Below are 19,376 nucleotides of genomic sequence, written 5' to 3'. Positions count from 1 at the left end.
TGGGGAAGCCAGATTCACATAACAACTGTGTTACTAATTTAACAGCTTATAAGTGATTCACTTAACAAATGCAGCAAGAAAAGTTTTAAATGGGGCAAAACTCACTTAACAAATTTCTCACTTAACAACATAAATTTTAGGCTCAGTTGTGGTTGTAAATTAAAGATTACCTTTTGTGTGTGGTTCTCAGAATCTGTGGAAAACCTGTCCCATTATGAGTGTGTTAAAGCAATAGTAATCAGACTAGTCATATCCGTGGAATATGAAAACTTGAAATTGGGGCATTCTAAGATGGTGGCGCCTGGAATGGCTGCGGCTGCATTGGCTCTTGAAGGCGAATAGTTTTGGGAGGGATAGTAAGGGCTATAGGCCACATGATCAGGAAGATTTTAATGTGTTTGAGCAACATGGTGGAACTAAGGTAACATACGACATACGACCGACAATCTTTGCTGGCCTGGCGAGTTTCTAGTTGTTTTGGAACTGTTGGTGAGACCGTTAAAAGTCGTTGGCGCTGTTTGAATTTGTTCTACCAGCAGCAAGATCTGACTGCTGGCCCAGTGATGGATTGTATTGCAAATCAGGGCTGTTTCCAGAGGAGGCAGAGAGGACCTGGAGCTTGTGGAGCGAAGGAACTGGATGAGGCTGTCGGCAGGCCCAGAGGAAGAGAGAGAGGCTTTTGGAGGAGTTGGTGGCGGTGGCAGCAGCGTGCTCCAGGGGCGAGGAGGGGCGGGGCCTCTTTGGGGAAAGGGTGGAAGAGTCAGCATCAGAAAAAGGAAAGAAGGTGAGGTTGTCAGAATGCAAGCTAACTTGAGGGCTGGTCCACATGGAGCCCCATTTCCATCTGTCCTGTTTGCCATCGTTCACTCCTTAGAGACTAAAATGGACAATGTGAAATTTGAGCGGGCCCCGAACAAGAAGTATTTATCGGAGATGGTGACCCTTTGAGAGCTATATGCAACGAAATTTCATTTTGATGTATGCCGATTGGTGTACATTCAAAGTGACAATAAAATTATCATCATCATTTAGGATAGTTGGCTCTCTGGCCAATCCCATCAAAGACGAACTCACTTCTATCCAGAACATTTCAACATTTTTTTGAAGGTAAGACTGGCATTTGAACTTCAAGATGTGTGGTGGTAGAAATTTTCCAAAACCCAAAGGCTATGTGTATGCATATTTTCTAGTGCACTTCATTCTGCTTATTGGTCCAAAGGAAAGAATGACAGGTACCTATTTCTTTTTTATTTATAAAATCAAAACTAGAAAAGGGTTTAGAAGTCCACTCCAACCACCAGTTGTGGAATCCACTTTTGGTACTTATTTTAGATTAAAAACAATAAAAGAAAACCCACACAGGAGTAAGGATTGTGTAGTTTGAACTTTGTCATGCTACCCTACTGGAGATGGGAAGAACTGTCCTTCAGCCTATTTCTTATAGGTATTATGAACCTTAGTAATCACAGGGAAACCTGGGATCGGCCCACAGATCATATCAGATGCATTCATGCTGAGGCTAATGAGTTTGAGATGATGTTGAGTGGGAAGAAATGTTCTGATTGGGCAATGCGTTTTGCACCCTGCCTAGGCAACATTTCTGTGAAATACTTGGCTTTTACCTGGCAACATCCATTTTTCATTATATCATTTGTCAATTAGTTCAGTTAGTTAGCCATTTGTCATGAACAGAAAGGTTGGTGGAGAAGTTAATATGGGCTGAAAAATTGTGACTGGAAGAAAAGGGACTGGATAAAATTATTTTTAATAAAATTCAATTAACAGAATATTTGAACAGTTATTAAATTAAGCAATTTTTTGATGGAACACAATGTACTGAAATACAAACTAATCACAACACAAAGAGGCAAACAAAATTAACCAAGGTTAACATTCACCAAATATATCATATTGTTGAAATACAGTCAATTTCCTTTATAAATTTATAAAGGAATCAAGATAGAGATTCCAGATTTTAGAAAATCAGGACATCACCTTTCAAACTTCTGATGAAAGTAATGTTTATGTTCCCAGCTTTGAAACATTGATGGGAATTATCCTACAGTCCTAATTCATGTATTTTTTTTCATATGGGTCTGTCTGCATATGAAAGAGAGAGAGGAGGGGGAGAGAGAGAGAGAAAAGAAAATGACTTAAGTGCTATTACCATTTCTCTCATCTCTATTTGCTGCAGGTATTAAGCTGGTATTGGACCATTTTCTCTATCATTTTGCTTTCTCTTCTTGACTTTCTCATTAGAGTTGAAGCAAGTCTCTTATTTAAAAAAAAGATTGCAGTCACTGGAGTTGTTAACTCAGAAAAAAAGAGTAAGATGAATCACTATATAATCATGTCTGTTCTGGAGAATTAGACAGAAAAAAAGCTAAAATGTGGGATATTCAGGATGGCAAAAAGACACTATTGGCAACATTATATAAAACACAGTTAAATTATTAGGTTCACAATATTTAGTGATGGCCTCCAATCTTGACTGTTCTATTTATTTTATTAAATTTAATTCCTACTTCACCACCAATAACAGCTTTCAAAGGGGCTAGAAGATGGCTTTAAAACAATATTGATAATCACATTGTAAGTCAACACTGATGATGCATCAGTTCTTCCATTGCATCGGATATTAATAATTGGACTTTGGTGTCACAGGACAAGGATATGTCCTTCCTACCTCTACTTATCATCTTCTGCCTGAGGCAAATGCTTCATCTTGTGCATCTTGAGATCATTGTAACTTGATTGTATGGCATCTTTCTTTAGAAAATTGTTATACTGTTATGTTTCACCCCACCCAACTCCACCCCTCTGGCTATTCTGTAATTTTCCTTGGTAAATATCAGTCCTAACTATCTCCAATTATTAGTTAGAAAATAGGAAGTCCAGCGTCCTTAACAAGGAAAACCCTGCTCTTCTACTGTTCTCAGGTTGACTGTGTTTTCTTCACGTGTTGGAAGATGCCACAATTAGGGTGTGGCTCACAAGAGTTGTTTGAAGTAAGGATGTTTATATGGGAACATTTTAGATGTCACGCCTTTTGGTTCTAGTCCTCGTGTGGCACAAGTCCATGCTATATATGAAGACAGCATAAAGCAATTATTCCAGGTTTCTGTATGCTGTTATGCATACAGTTGCTATATCAAGCATGAGGAAGATGTGGAAAGGTGTAATCTTAAAGCTACCCACACATCCATTTAAATATAAGCCTAATTGCTTTCTGAGAGTTCACATCTGACTTTTGAGGACATCATGAAGACATTGACTGGCTTGCTTCTTGTGGGTCTTCTAGCCCTTTGGACAGGATTACCCTTCACGTCTTCCAGGGTTCTGTTTGGTAAGATATAAAATTATTGGTAGAGGAGCCTGCTTGACAATGAAATCTGCAAAGCAGCCTGCAGGAGGCCAAGACCCATTGTTAACTCCATTGAAAACTAAAATCAGATCTACTCTATATTTAGTGGGCTTAAACTTACATTCAGTTTATTTAAGTAGCTTTACAATTTTAAGTAGCTTTATAACTTTCCAAGGCTGCTTAAAATGATTAACAGTACAAAACGATAAACACAGCGTAGACCAAGTTGAAGATAATTGCAACAAATTATAATTGAAGCAAATCATCCTTCAGGTCTACCAAATAAATTTAACTGACTAGCTAAAAGCAGTTGTAAAGGGTGGTGAGAAATAGTGTTATATACAATATTTTCTTTTGTTTTCTTCCTCATATTGGTGAGATCAACATTTTATTGTCCCGATACTAATGGAAAACATACTTAGGTCTCTTCCAGAAGGGAGTGCAATATTAAACTGAATTACGCCTCCTGCTGATCAAATGACATGGAACATCAGTGTGCAGTGTCTGTGGCATCTTTCTGCTGCAGTCTTGAGGAGCCCTGTTTTCAGCCAGCAAATTTGCTGCACAAGGAAGAGTAATTACAACATTGTCTTGCTTGGGGTAGTGATTCTAAAGAATGCCTTCTTCATCTTACCCCCTAATTCCTACTCTCCAGTTTTGGTGAGAAGATGGCAGGGGGGAGGGCCTTCTCTGTGGGCGCTCCGGCTTTGTGGAACCAGCTGCCGGTTGAGCTCCGGATGGCACCGGATCTCCGCTCCTTCCGGCGCGGATTAAAGACCCATTTATTTGAACAAGCTGGCCTGGCCTGATGGGGAATCACTTAGGGTTTTAATATTTATATATATATTTTATTGTTTTTTATTGTGGGCAATAATTTAATTCTTTTTTAACTTTTGTACTTTTGTAGTTTTAAGATATGCCCTGTTCACCGCCCTGAGTCCTTCGGGAGAAGGGCGGTATAAAAATTTAATAAATACTAAATACTACTAAATACTAAATACTAATTATATAAAATGTTCCAATAAGAATCAGTATTCCAAGAGGTATGCTGTGACGATAAGTAACTGATTTTTTCCAGCTTATTTTCTTTCTCTTTTCTTTTTATGGTGAGATAAATGGTCTCTTTCCTAGCTGTTAAATAAATACTGAGTGGATAAGATACGTCAGTATTTTTATTTTGGCCAAAAAAATGTAAGCTCTGATGGGCTGTCAGTTCTCTGTGATTGTTGTGGACTTGCAATGTTTTAAACATGTCCATTCTATAGTATATGGTGGTAACCATAAAAAAATATTTGCAAAATTTTAATTGTGCACTCAGAAAGCTAGGAGAGAGTTTGTTTATCAAGAAATGCCTGTTGGTGTGTACATAAATTTATTCATTTATATTTCAGATTAGGCAAAGAGTAATAAAGAAAGAACAGTGCAATTATTAAAACAGAACAGGTACAAAAAAGTTGAATCTAAGTATAAAGTATATGTAGGGAAATATAACATAGGTTTCATATAATCAATACATGATCTTACTCATAATAAGTGCTATGGGCAGGTACATTTCAATAAAAAGTATTTTTAAAAGGTAGTTGCATATTTTTCATTGTTTATTTTTTTTTCTTTCAACAGGAACTGGTATTTGCCCAGGAAATCCATTTCAGTGCTCTTTACCTGGAATTAATCGTTGCAGGAGTGATTATGACTGCCCTCAGACCCTACGTTGCTGTAATTTCAGATGTAGCACAAGTTGTAGATTCCCACCAGGTAATCTTAATTTTAATAAACAATAACATTTCTTACAGCTCTGGGCGTAGTTTCCTGTTGAAGCAGAGAAGCCGGGGACTCTGGATTGGGTATCTTTAATATCAATATCAATCTGGTAGATTTAATTCTCTATTAAGATTTGTCTTTCAGAAGGGAATTTATGGGTGGGATATGTAAGGCTAATGCAATAAGGCATTCGGTAAATTAGTTATTGAAATTAGGAGTCTTGCAGACGAAATGACCAGTAAGGGTCTTTTTCAACTGTTCCTGAAACTTTGCAAGATGTGATTTTTAGGGTCTACTCTGTGATGCTCTGTTCTTTTTACTTTTCATGGAAACTGTCCAATAGGCCCTTATATACTTGTGTCTATTTTTATAGATTCCATCAAGTGGTTTCAGATATGATTAATTTCTGATAGTATAAGTGTGTGTTTAATATGCTTCAAACTGGGAAGAAGCATCAAGGTCAAGATATAAAATAAACTCCTCTCTTAAAGTGTGGATATTTTTAATTGCCATCATGGCTTAGAAAAACACCATAGGGCTGCAGTATATTCCAAAGAGTGACGAAAATTAGTTGGTGTTTGACTAATGGTTAACAACAATTCTGTCCCCCCACATTCTCTCCCCTCCATTTCAGTGCTTCCTTGGAGTTGCCCACGAAATCCATTTAAATGCACTATCCCAGGAATACATCGCTGTCGTTATGACTATGATTGTCCAGGAAGACAAAGGTGTTGCTACTATAATTGTTCTAGGATCTGTAAATAAGGTATCAATTCTTTCTCATGTATCATTTTGCTTTATATCATTTGTTACCAGAAAAATCTAGAACCCTGGGAGATGAGCCGTAACTTAATTGCTTCTAGACCAATCAAAAATACTTTCCGACTTATTTCAGACATTAATTTCTGGTGTTTTCTAAATGGTTAAACCCTCTCTTTCAAAAGTGACCATTGTGGAAATCGTTTGTACTGCTATGCTTTCTTAGAGCTCTCCTGCCAGACCTCTGACTTCTTTTGCCTTTAGACCTCCAGGCCCTGAGTAGGGTTTAGACAGAAGGACTATTATGGCCCTTTCAATCCTACGGAAGGAATGATTCCCATGCTTTAAAAAAATGTTTGCTACCAGACTTTTATCGAAGCACATACGAAATCAGAAAAATTGTGTTTTTTTACTTTACAAGTTCCAGATTTTTTTTCTTTTTAAAATCCAATATTTTTAGCTCCCATTTTTTGGTTGTTGCAAATGTGCAAGTATTTAATTGAGCTGGTTTTGGTATATGATCTAAACAGAAATTGCATACCATATATCCCTAAGAACATTTGATCAGCATTGTTCTGTTTTACGTGATTAAGGGTGTTTTTTTTATCTTTTTATTCCAGACATTCTGTTGCCAGACAATACCAACATCCTTCAAATACCTAGGATAGAATTTGTCAAATCTTCCATCCTATGTTGGTAGAAAATGCTTTCATTTAATTTTTTTTTCTCTCTCTCCCATCTAACATCATAGTAGCAATTAGCTGAACAGATTGAATCAAGAGAAATTAAACATTTCTCTGAAATACATGTGATTCATTATAAAGTTTCCGAGACAGTTGTTTCTTTCTGCAAAGGCCAGAATTTGACGTTGATGCCCAGAGATTGTTTTACATTGAATCAAAGTTATATATAAAGTTCGTGTACCAGATAAATCGATCTTGGTTTGCCTATTTATGGAGAAGATTGCCAGCAATTGCCAGCAAAATGCTTTTTTATATCATTGTTGACGCACAGTGGTTACCAACATATGCACCCATATAGTTCACTATTTTTTTCTGGGTTTGAACCTAAAAATAAAGTAGGATTCCCAGTCGACCTCACAAAAACACAATTCTTGAATTTATCTCTACAACAGCAACTTTTTGGTCATTTCAGGATTGATGGATATTTTATTTTCTTCTGCTTCTCATTTTTATGGTATTGAAACTTTACGAAGTTCACAAATTGCATTAAATAATCACTTGGTTTATTTGACTTTGGTATGGCATGATGTATGAGGCTGGTAAGCTATGGATTGTAGTTATGTGTGGATTCAGCCTATTTGATAAACCCTAGTTAAAACAAATCATGATTTTGCTTATTGTGTGAAACCATACTAAAAGCAGTGAATAGAAAAAAGCAGATACAGTGCAACCTTGATTTAAAAGATCCCTATTTAGCAGACTTTGAATGCAACAGACCAAATATCCAACTCACATCTCCCCAAAACATCACATGTGTGTTTCAGAGATAATTCATCTGATTATGCTAATAACATAAATTTGCCTACATGACATAAAATACGTAATTTACATAATAAAATCATTATGAATGATGCACATTTTTGCAACGCTGTAAATCAGTGCAATGATTTATTTTTGAATGTAACAGATAGCCAACTCTGATAGACAGCTCTTCCCACAAATAGTCTTTTAAAATGGGATTTCACTTCATATTTATAATGCAAAAATAATATTGTAATTATAATTTGCCATATAATTTTAATGCTACAAATAATATCAGTTTGTTAATAAAAGTGTTTGAAAACTAGTATTTTTCTGCAATATATTAACTTTTCCAGAGTCATGACATATTTTTAATGGAACATTTCCAAGATATGGTACTTCTTCTATAGTAAAAAAAAACACCAATGTGTGGTATATTGTGTGTTCTGTAGTTTGTTATGTAAGCTAACAAAAATTCGGGTCAAGTAAGGATTAATCCCAGTTTGCTCAATCTAAATAAGAAAAGTACTTTTTTATGTTTTGGAAAACAGTAAAACAATGAATGATACAAATATGAGTTCATAAGCACTGCCACCAGAGGGCAGAGAAAAACCATTTAGAGGACAACTTATTTTGAAAAAAACCTTCAACCTATTCTAGATGTGAACAGAGATCAAGTTTCCTTGAAAGAAACCCCAAATGCAAGAACTTTAACATGGGGAAAGTATTTAATCAGTTTACTGTCCCCCTGACTTGTCAAAGGAGCTCCAAGTGCCTTAAAACCATGAATCAGAAATAGATTGAAATAGATATTCAAAAGTAAAACAACATAATGTAGGGTAAGGAAAAACTTACACTGGGGAAACAGCAATGTAGTTATGTGGGAGCTCACAGATAAGGTTCCAGACTGCTCTATCTGATGGTCGTCTGAAAAGGCCAAAGCTCCACTGTTTTCCAAAAGCATAATGGTATCAGGGCCTTGCAGATGTCTGGGGGAATGCTGTAGACAGGGTCTGCAAACAAGATACATCTCTTGGGTACCATGATGGCATTATTTTACCGATGGGATGTGGAGCATTCTAGCCCTGACAAATGCAAAAGAACCAGCAGTCCTATACGGATCTAAGCTTCTAAGCAATTATGTCACAATTGAATATCCTTTCCCCCCCCCCCACAATCTCTCACTAACTTAAGGGCTGATGTATTTCCCATCTTCAAAAAAGGGGGGAAAATGGATCCAGGAAGCTACAGATCTATGTACTGTATATCAAGTATGTTGTCTCCTTGGAGCAAAAATCATATGGGGATGAACAACGCAATGAACCTGAAAACAATATCCAGAGATTAAGTAGGAGATGTGGGAAGCATACCTAGGGTCAGCCATAAAGGACTCAGATACCTATACATTAATGCTCAAAGTCTGGAGGACAAACAGGGTGAAGCTGAAGTACTAGCACACAAGGACAGGCATGATATACAGCAGTTGCCATTGCTGAAACTTAATGGGATGAAACTCATGACTGGAATGTATTGATGGAAGAATATATATATATATATAAACAGAAATGTGGTAGACTACAATTGCACCTAAATGTAATAATAGTTTTGTCAAACAGTTTTGTGTGCTTCACTTCTCTCTCCTCCCCTCAAACAGTTTCCATCTGGTTCCTCTGAAGTTCAGTGCAGTTCATCCCAAGGATCAGGGACCTCTGAGGTGAAAACAATATCTATATTCACCAGAGAAGGAAAGAATGTGGGAAAGATTAGGCTGCAGGGCTAAAGTCAGCAGAACATGAAAGATATTTCCTTTGTTACCAAGAACATGATTACCTTGAGAAGAAAGTGCTAAAGTACTACCTGAGTCACAGAGGTTCATATTCTGTGTCTACACAGCAGAGTGCACAATGATAAAAACAGGACTTCTGCTTTGGTTGACAATAATGATCCCCTTAGCACTCATCAGATAAATAATCATAGCATTGGTCAGTATGCTATTGGGCACATCCCCAGGTGGACTAGTATGGGACATTTGGGCAATAGTAAAAGGTAGCACATGAAAAAAACAATATTGGTGGAATAAATATTCATACAGATTCTATACTTTAAACAAACTTTAACATATAATGTACGTAAGATAATTGCTTTTTTATCCTTTTTTATCCTGATCAGGAATTTGTTGTTGTTGTTAGTTGCGAAGTCATGTCTGACCCATCTTGACCCCATGGACAACATTCCTCCAGGCCTTCATGTCCTCTACCATCTTCTGGAGTCCATTTACATTCATGCCTACTGCTTCAGTGACTCCATCCAGCCACCTCATTCTCTGTCGTCCCCTTTGTTAAGGAATTTGATGTGCAGAGGTCTCCTTGTGCTACCAAAGAGTTGCACAGACAAGGAATGGTACTGAGAGTAGAAAAAGTCACACAAGAATACACTGAGTTATAAAAACAAAAAGTAGTTTACTTTTGAGGTGGTGTAAGAACAAAAATGCACAGACAAAAAATAAACAGTCCAGGTCATAAACAATAGCAACAGTCCAAACTACAAAGTCTTCTTACCGGTCCAGAGGTCAATACACAGTTCAGGTTACAACAGTAGTAAACTAACAGCAAAGCAAAAACAGTAACAGTAGAGAGCAGTGAATTCAGAGAGAGAGAGAGAAGCTACGTTCCTAGCTTCCTCTTATGGCCATGAGAACACTTACACACCCATTGGCCAATTAACTTCTTAAAGACATAGCATTATGGTTAATATATTTTCAACCCAACATTGTAGGCTAACACCATATGCCTAACATTCTCCCCTTTGGGTAGAATAATATATAACTCTTTTTTTTTATTGAAAAGTTTTAAAATACAGTTTTCCTTTAAAAAAAACCCCTTCCCCCTCCCTGCTCCCCCCCCTACCTCCCCCCAACCTCCCTCCCTCCCCCCCTCCCTCCACCCCACCCCCCGACTTCCCAGAGCTAAATACAAGGTATATATATACAAAAAAGCAATCATAAACAACCATATACTAACAACTATAAATTCTAAAATCCATCACTCTCTAGCTTATATAGGATAAGACACACCTTAGCAATATTAAATATATATAAAAAACTAGAATAGAAAAAGAAAAAAACACAAAAGAAGACTTATTCGAATGCTACATAAAACTTCTTAACCCTATACTTGTTCTGGATAAACTCAATCCATTTTCTCCATTCCATAATATAACGTTCTTGCGAATGATCTTTCAAATAGGCCGAAATCTTCGCCATCTCTGCCAGGTCGGAAACCTTTAAAGTCCACTCTTCTATGGTCGGCAATTCCTCTTTCTTCCAATATTGGCCTATCAAAAGTCTTGCCGCCGTAATTAAGTTCAACATCAGCTTGGTGTCCACAACTGTAGCGTCTGCAATTATTCCCAACAAAAAAAGTTGCGGACAAAACTTTATCCTCTGTTTAAAAATCTTCTGCATATTCCACCAGACTTTTATCCAAAAAGCCTTAACCTTCTTACACGTCCACCATATGTGAAAATATGTTGCATCTTCATCACCGCACCTCCAACATTTAGGCTGATAATTCGGATACATACTTGCAAGCTTTTTAGGATCTAAATGCCATCTATAAAACATTTTGTAAAAGTTCTCTCTTAGATTTTGAGCTTGAGTAAATTTTACATTCCTCACCCAAATCTTATCCCACGTGTCCATTGTAATAACTTCCTGGATGTTTTGGGCCCATTTTATCATACAATCCTTGACAAGCTCTGTTTCCGAGTCAATCTCTATCAATGCAAGATATATCCGTTTAATATGTGCTGGTCCCTGATTTCTAATCTGCTTTATCAAATTTTCATCAGTCATTGTAAATCCATTTTTCTGGTCTTCTTTCCACCTGGCCTGTAATTGAATATATTGAAACCAAGTTTGAACAACCTTCTCTTCTCGCAAGAGGCTATATGATTTCAAACACCAAACATTCCTTTCCAGGCTTAAAATTTCCTTGTACGTAGTCACATCATGTTTGAAACCAGCATGTATATTTTCTATTGCGTGTTTTGGAATTGCCCACAATGGTATCTTGCTGCTTAACTTATGTCTATACTTCTTCCAAACTCTCAGCAATGCCTGCCTTAAAATATGCATCCTAAACACAGTATCTACCTTCTTATCATACAACAAATATGCATGCCAGCCAAACAACAAATCATGGCCCTCAAGATTTAATAACCTCAGTTGCGTCAAATTAATCCAATCGCTTATTCCTACTAATGCAGCAGCTTCATAATATAATTTAAAATTAGGCATTTTAAGGCCACCTCTCTCACGAGTATCCTGCATAATCTTAAGTTTAACTCGTGGCTTTTTCCCTGCCCACACAAATTTATTGATACCACGCTGCCATTCCTCCAAGTTAGAATCTTTCTTAAGAATCGGTATCATTTGAAATAAAAATAAAAATTTGGGCAGGACATTCATTTTCACTGCTGCAATCCGTCCCAACAAAGACAATTGCAATTTTTGCCAACTCTCCAATTCTTTTTGAATTTTCCCCCATAGTTTTTCATAATTATTTTTATATAGCTTTGTATTAGAGGGCGACAAAATCACCCCCAGATATTTAACCCTTTTAACAATCTCAAATCCGGTTAATCCTTCTAAGAGAGCCTTCTGTGAAACTGTCATATTTCTAGCCAAAATTTTAGTTTTCTGTGTATTTACTTTAAATCCAGAAACCTTCCCATATTGTGTTATTATCTCCATCAGGTCCACAACAGAGTTCTCTGGCTGGGTCACTGTAACAACCAGATCATCTGCAAATGCTCTCAATCTATAATCCTGATCTCCAACTTGTATCCCCTTAATTTTTTCCGAGTTCCGAATCTTAACCAATAGTATCTCTAATGTTAACACAAATAACAAGGGCGATAACGGACACCCTTGCCTTGTGCCCTTCTCAATATTACATGCTGCTGTCAGGCTATTGTTAACTATGATTCGGGCAGTTTGTTTTTGATATAATGCCCTAATCGGTTGTAAAAAATTTTCCCCAAAATCCATTTTATCTAAAACTTTCAACAAAAATTGCCAATTCAATTGATCAAAGGCCTTTTCAGCATCTAGAAAGATTAGCGCTGCAGAGATCTGGTTGTGCCTTTCCAAAAACTCTAACACATCAACTATATGTCTCACATTATTTTTCATTTGCCTACCACTAATAAACCCCGTTTGATCCCCATGAATCATCTGTTGCAGAACCCTCATCAGTCTATTAGCCAAAACCTTAGCAAATATCTTATAATCTGTATTTAAAAGCGATATCGGTCTGTAATTTTTAACTTGAGTAGCATCCTGGTCTTCCTTCGGAATCAAAGAGATAAAAGCTGTTCTCCAAGACGGTGGCACCTTTCCCCCCCTCTGAATTGTCTGAAACAGTTCCTTTAACGGCTTTATCATCTCAAATTGTAAATTTTTATAATAGGCCGCAGTCAAGCCATCCGTGCCTGGCGCTTTATCCACCTTCAGTTCCTTAATTGCTGTAAGAATTTCTTCTTCTGTAATCAGTTGATTAATCCTCTCTTTTTGTACTTGCGTAAGAACCGGGATGCTAGCATTCTCCAAGTATATATCAATATCCTTTACATTAATTTCCTCTTTAGTATATAATTTCGAATAAAAATCCACAAAAGCATCCTTAATAAGATTCTGTTGAAACACAACCCTTCCTTTATACTCAATCTTATCTATATTAGAGGCCCTTTGTTTTTTCCTCAGTCTATAAGCTAACCATCTGCCTGGTTTATTAGCGTTACAAAAAGTATTGTGCCTAGCAAACCGCAGATTGGTTGCCACTTGATCTGCCATTAATTTATCAAATTGTCCTCTTAGCAGTCTAATAGCCTCCTTGATCTTCACATCCCCTGGATTCAAAATCAAAGCCTTTTCTTTTTCCTTTATTTCATTCTCCAGTTCTTTCCTTCTAGTTTCCACTGCACGTCTATGTCTATTATTCATATATATCAACACCCCTCTCATATAGGCCTTGCTAGCATCCCAAACCATGTCCATAGAGGTACCCTTATTCATATTAATCTCAAAAAAATCCTTCATCCGCTGTTTGCATTCTTGCACATTTCTCTGATTTCTAAACAAATTCTCATTTACGCGCCACGAGCGCCTGTCTCTTTTCTCCTTATCAATCTCCAACCAAACTGGACTGTGGTCAGAGATAGTTCTTGCACAAATCTTCACCTTTTTAGTTCTTAAAAAAAATCATTAGTCAACAAAATAAAATCAATCCTCGAAAAAGATTGGTGTCTGTCAGAGTAAAAAGTATAATCCTTCTCCTGCAAGTGTCTCTCACGCCAAATATCTCGCAATTCCAGGTCATCCTTCATTTCAAAAAAAGATTTAGGCAGTCTAGCATGACTTGGAATGCGCTTAAAAGCTCCAGCCTTATCCAACTGTACATCCAAAACACCATTCCAGTCTCCCATAAAAATAAAAGATTTATAATCCAACTGGGTGAGCTTTGTGTGGAGTAAGCTAAAAAAATCAGCTTGTTGTTGGTTAGGTGCATATAATCCAACTAGAAGCGTCTTTTTACCTTCTAACAACAGCTCAATCATAACATATCTTCCATGCTTATCTGCTTCAATTAAGTCTGCTGTTAAGGCACTTTTAACATAAACAACCACTCCATTTTTCTTATTCTCTGCAGAGGCAACAAATTGCGTACCCAGTCTCGAGTTCAGTAAATGCTTTTGATCCAAAACTCTAATATGCGTTTCTTGCAAACATATAACATCTATCTTAAATTGTTTTAAATATTGAAAAACTTTCTTCCTCTTCTGCGGTGAATTTAGTCCATTAACATTCCAGGTTAGAAATTTAGTTGCCATGCATATCCTCCAACAGCTCTTGGACCACAGCTTTGATAGGACTAACTTCTTTAGGCCGTGCTCCTCCCACAGCTTGACTATATGTACGTTGTGAAGAATCTGAAGACTTTTGCTGATCTTGTTCTTTTATTTTCTTTGCTCGTTTTAAAGCAGCACGCGTTACTCTTTGCTCTCTAGGATCATCCAAAGAAGTTGTAGCTTGATCTCCTCCAGCACCACTTTCCTCTGTTTCATCCTCTTGATGTTCTCCTTCTCCAGATCCCTTTCCAGCTTCCAGAAGTGTTAATGGGGTTGCTTTTAAAACATTATTGTAGAAATCACACGCTTGCTTCACAGTAATCAGCCGATACCTTTTACCTTCATGCATCACCATCAGCCCATCTGGAATCTCCCATCTGAACCTTATATCTCTTTGCTTAAGCTCATGCACGAGAAATGTATAGTCCTTCCTTCCCCTTAAAATCCTTGGAGGAATTTCTTTTAAAACCAAGACTTCTTGTTCAGCAATCACCACTTTAGCATCATAGGCAGCTTGTATAACTTGATCTCTAATTTCTCTTTTTGCAAAATAGACCACCACATCTCTAGGCAACTTTCTCTGTCTGGCAATCCATGAATTCACCCGAAACACTTTATCCATAGCTGCTCTTATTTCAGATGCTGGCTGGTTTAATACCACTTCGAGAGCCTCAGAGATCAGCTGCTTTAAATCTTCTTTAATATTCTCTTTTAAACCTCTGATTCTGACAGCAAACTGCATCTGGTAATATTGGGCTAGGCTTAACTCCCTTTCCACTTTGTCTCTTGCATTTTCATTCTCCCGTGCTTTTACTTCTAATATCCAGCAAGATGGCGGACGTGCTTGTTCGAGCTCCGTGAGCTCCGCGAGTCCCAGCTATGAGGCGTCCCTTTGGAGCCCCTCAGGAGCCTTCGGGCTGCCTGGGATGTGGATTGGGGGGACGAGGCAGCTAGTGGCTGATGAAAACGGGCAGAGAACAGTTGGTAACTGCGAGCTCTTTCATCTGTTTGCCTTTGTTTGCCTTCTGCCTTCTGCCGCTTGCCGCTTGCCTTCTCCGGACCGCCTCTCAGCTGTTCGTGGCCGCCTCCGGCGTTCCCTATTGTTCCCTGCTGTGCCGGACCGGCTGGGCTGCTTGCTGTTCTCAGGCTGTTCCTGGTCGGCGAGGAGGTCGAGGAGGACGCTTGTGGGTTCGTTTGGGGCGGCAGTGATGGCGGCGGCGGCGTGGGCGGCAGCCTCAGCGCTGGCGGCGGCAGTTTCTCGGGCTGCGCTCGGTGGCGGCGTTTCTTGCTTCCCCGAGCCGTTTCGGGCCGCCCTTAACATCTTCGGGCTGCCTCTGGTTGCCGAGAGAGACGCCTGCGGGTCCGACTTGGCGGCGGCGATGGCGGCGACGGCGTGGGCGTTGTCGTTGCCGCTGGTAGCGGCTTCTCCTGGGGCCGTATTCGACGGCAGAGATGGCCTGCATCCGGCGACGACGACGACGGCAGCAGTGGGCTCTGGCCGTTCTCAGCGACCAGCACTAAGCGGTGGCATTCCTGGGGCCTCCTGGCCCGAGTGGCAACACTTGACCTGTTTTTGGGCCACTTCGGCGGCATCAGTGTTTTCTGGCCTATTTGGGCCGCTTGTGGAGGCCAGTGACTGGCTGCGATGTTTCTCGGGCTCTTGGCCCCTCTCGCCGGCGGTGGTGCTTCCATCTTACCCCAGACTGCATCAGGCTGCTTTTAGTGACGCTATCGTCCTCGGGCCGTTCTGGCGGCGGAGAGGGCGACTGAGAGTTATCCTAGCGGCGATGATGTTTCCTGTGCTGCCTCGGACCGCTTGTGTTGGCAACGGCGTCTTTGGACCGCTTCAATGGAGCAACAGGCGGTCTTTATACCACCTTTGGACCGTTCTAACGGCGGTAACGCTTTTAGACCATTTCGCCCATTTTGGCCCGTCTACTCTTTTGCCTGAATATATAACTTTGTCTGCCTCCCCCTCTCCCCTTTGGATTTGGTCGGTCCTGGGTATCAGCCATGGTGGGAGAGTGGCTGACTTTTACATCTGCAGCCCCATAGAGGTGGGAGCTCTATGGGGCATGCCTACCCAGAGTATATGTTTGACCATCCCCAGGTACAGAGTTGCAACTTGCCGTGAGAGGGCGGGGGGGACCTGTTTACTGGGGCACCCAGCTAAGTGGCAGTGCGGCTGGGTGTGGATCCAGATATTTTCTTTTCCGGCCTTCGACCCTCCTATGGACTTGATCATCTCCAGGACTACCTATTCTGGACTTGCTGGACTAACATGCAACAATATACTAGCACGGACTTGCTCGCCCTCAGGGGTGCCCCCCTCGCCTGGGTGCGACCCGCCTCTTTAAATTCTAACCTCGATGAAGGGCCCGAGTTTTGGGTCTCTGAGAGATGGCTGGGCAGGGGTAGGGGCCGTCAACATAAATGTAATAAGAGGCCCCTGATTTTGTTTTTATCAAAAATTTTTACGGGGTTGGGGAGGGGGGTGGGAGATAGGGGTTGTCTGGCTTTGGGGGGCGGCCAATCAACCATAGTTCAGGCCAGACTTGGGGCTGACCGCGCGGGGGGAGAACGAGGGGTCGCTGTCTCCGGGGCTCATGAGCGGGTCGTGGGATTACCAATTCCCACGACGGGGAATGGCAGCAGGCGGATAGACAGGGGGCCATATCGTTACCGGGAGCGCCGTCTCCGCTATTTGCAAGCGGTGGGGCGCTCCGACCCTCTGCTTCTTTCCCGAGGTTCCGGGAGCGATGATGTGCAGCCTCCTGAGCTCCGGCTGGTGTACTTGAACGCCAGGTCCGTGGTCAACAAGGCTCCCCTTATTAGGGATTTAGTTGAGGGTGAGCATGCGGACCTGGCTTGCATCACGGAGACTTGGTTGGGCCCAGAGGTTGGGGTCCCTTTGGTTGATCTTTGCCCACCAGGCTTCCGGGTGCTACACCAGCCTCGAGCTCAGGGTAGGGGTGGGGGTGTGGCGGTGATCGTTAGGGAGACCTTATGTCCGCGGGAGACCACCGTTCCTCAGATAGTCGGGTGTGAGTCTCTCTTCATGAGATTTGGCTCTGGGGCGCAGTTGGGCTTGCTGCTCGTGTACATTTCGCCTAGTCGCGTAGCGGCAGCCCTGCCCGAGCTGCTCGATGTCCTCTCAGGGTTGGTGGTTGAGTTCCCCAAACTTATAGTTTTGGGAGACGTCAACCTACCATCCCTGGGAGGTTCATCTGAGCTTGCTCGGGAGTTCATGGCTTCCATGACGGCCATGGACCTGACGCAGGTAATTTCTGAGCCAACTCATGAGGGAGGCCACACCCTTGACCTGATTTTCTTATCTGGACGGTGGTTGGATGATCTTGGTGGGGGCTTTCCATTTATTATGCCCCTGTCATGGACCGATCATCACCTCCTGCGGCTGGTCTTCCATTTTGCCACCCCCCGCCGTGGAGGTACGGAGCCAACTAGATGGTACCGCCCCAGACGCCTAATGGATCCTGAGAGATTCCAAGCGGCGCTGGGGTCTCCACCTGCCTCCATTGCTCACAGCTCGGCGGATGCCTTAGTGGAAGCCTGGGAAAGGGCAGCCACTGAGGCACTCGACCGGGTTGTACCCTTGCGGCCCCTGACCCGGCGCAGATCCCAGCGAGCTCCATGGTTCTCCGCGGAGCTCCGGGAGATGAAGCGTCGGAAACGGGGCCTAGAGAGCTGCTGGAGGTCCAGCCGATCTGAACCCGACCGATTGCGGTTAAGAACCTACATTAGGTCTTATCTCGCTGCGATGAGGGAGGCGAGGTGTAATTACTTCTCCACCCTCATCGCGTCCGCAGATAATCGCCCGGCCGCCTTGTTTAGGGTGACTCGCTCCCTTCTTAATCAGGAGGTGAGGGAGGATCCCTTGCAGGGTCGTGCCGAGGAGTTTGGTCAACATCTGTCGGATAAAATCGCTCGGATTCGGACCGGTTTGGACTCCAGCTGGGCAGAGTCTGACGATCAGGACACGGGCGGTCTTGTCAATGTTATCTGGGAGGAGTTTGATTCTGTGACCCCTGATGAAGTGGACAGGATTATGGGGAAGCTGAGTTCCACCACATGTTTATTGGACCCGTGCCCTTCTTGGCTGGTTTATGCAGCTAGGGAGAGGACACGAGGCTGGCTCCAGGCGGTTATATCTGCTTCTTTGAGTGAGGGTTGTTTCCCCACCATCTTGAAGGAGGCGGTGGTGAGACCTCTCCTCAAGAAGCCTGCCTTGGACCCAGCTGTATTGAACAACTTTCGTCCAGTCTCCAACCTTCGCTTTCTTGCGAAGGTTGTTGAGAGTGTGGTGGCGCATCAGCTCCCTCTGGTCCTGGATGAAGCGGATTATCTGGACCCTTACCAATCGGGTTTCAGGCCCGGGCACAGCACGGAGACGGCATTGGTCGCTCTGGTGAATGATCTCTGGAGGGCTCGGGACAGGGGGTATTCCTCTGTCCTAGTCCTATTAGACCTCTCGGCGGCTTTCGATACCATCGACCATGGTATCCTGCTGCAGCGTCTCAGGGGATTGGGAGTGGGAGGCACGGTTTTTCAGTGGTTCTCCTCCTATCTCCTGGGACGCTCGCAGTCGGTGTTGGCAGGGGGGCAGAGGTCGACCCCTAGGACTCTCGCTTGTGGAGTTCCTCAGGGGTCGGTCCTCTCGCCTCTCCTGTTCAACATCTATATGAAACCGCTGGGTGAGATCATTCGTGGTTTTGGAGTTGGGTTCATCAATATGCTGATGATACCCAACTTTTTATTTCGACCCCAAACCACCCCAGTGATGCCCTCGCTGTGATGTCCCGTTGCCTGGAGGCGGTTCGGGTCTGGATGGGGAGGAACAGACTTCAACTCAACCCTGACAAGACTGAGTGGCTGTACATTCCGGCTTCCCGAGACACCTGCGATGTTCCACCTCTTTCTATGGGGGGTGAGCTTTTACCCCCTGTGGATAGGGCTCGCAACTTGGGAGTCCTCCTAGATTCACGACTCACTTTGGAGGATCACATAGTGGCCGTGACTAGGGGGGCTTTTGCCCAGGTTCGCCTGGTGCGCCAGTTGCGGCCCTATCTGGACCGGGAGGC

General features: G+C 41.9%; 1 protein-coding gene across 1 annotated transcript; it reads left to right on the top strand.

Annotated features, from left to right (window-relative positions):
* Window positions 1–3,261: 3,261 nt before the first annotated feature.
* WFDC5 (WAP four-disulfide core domain 5) lies at window positions 3,262–5,890 on the top strand (the record flags this gene model as incomplete). The annotated part of the gene is made up of 3 exons (XM_081323653.1): window positions 3,262–3,346; window positions 4,985–5,119; window positions 5,760–5,890. 3 exons carry the CDS (start codon window positions 3,262–3,264, stop codon window positions 5,888–5,890), a joined length of 351 nt encoding a protein of 116 aa, XP_081179779.1.
* Window positions 5,891–19,376: the final 13,486 nt, after the last annotated feature.

This window comes from Vipera berus (genome assembly GCF_964194415.1).
Source record: "Vipera berus genome assembly, chromosome: 3".
NCBI lineage: Eukaryota > Metazoa > Chordata > Lepidosauria > Squamata > Viperidae > Vipera > Vipera berus.
The sequence above is the reverse complement of the archived record's forward strand: the minus strand, read 5'-3'. Positions and strand labels throughout refer to the sequence as shown.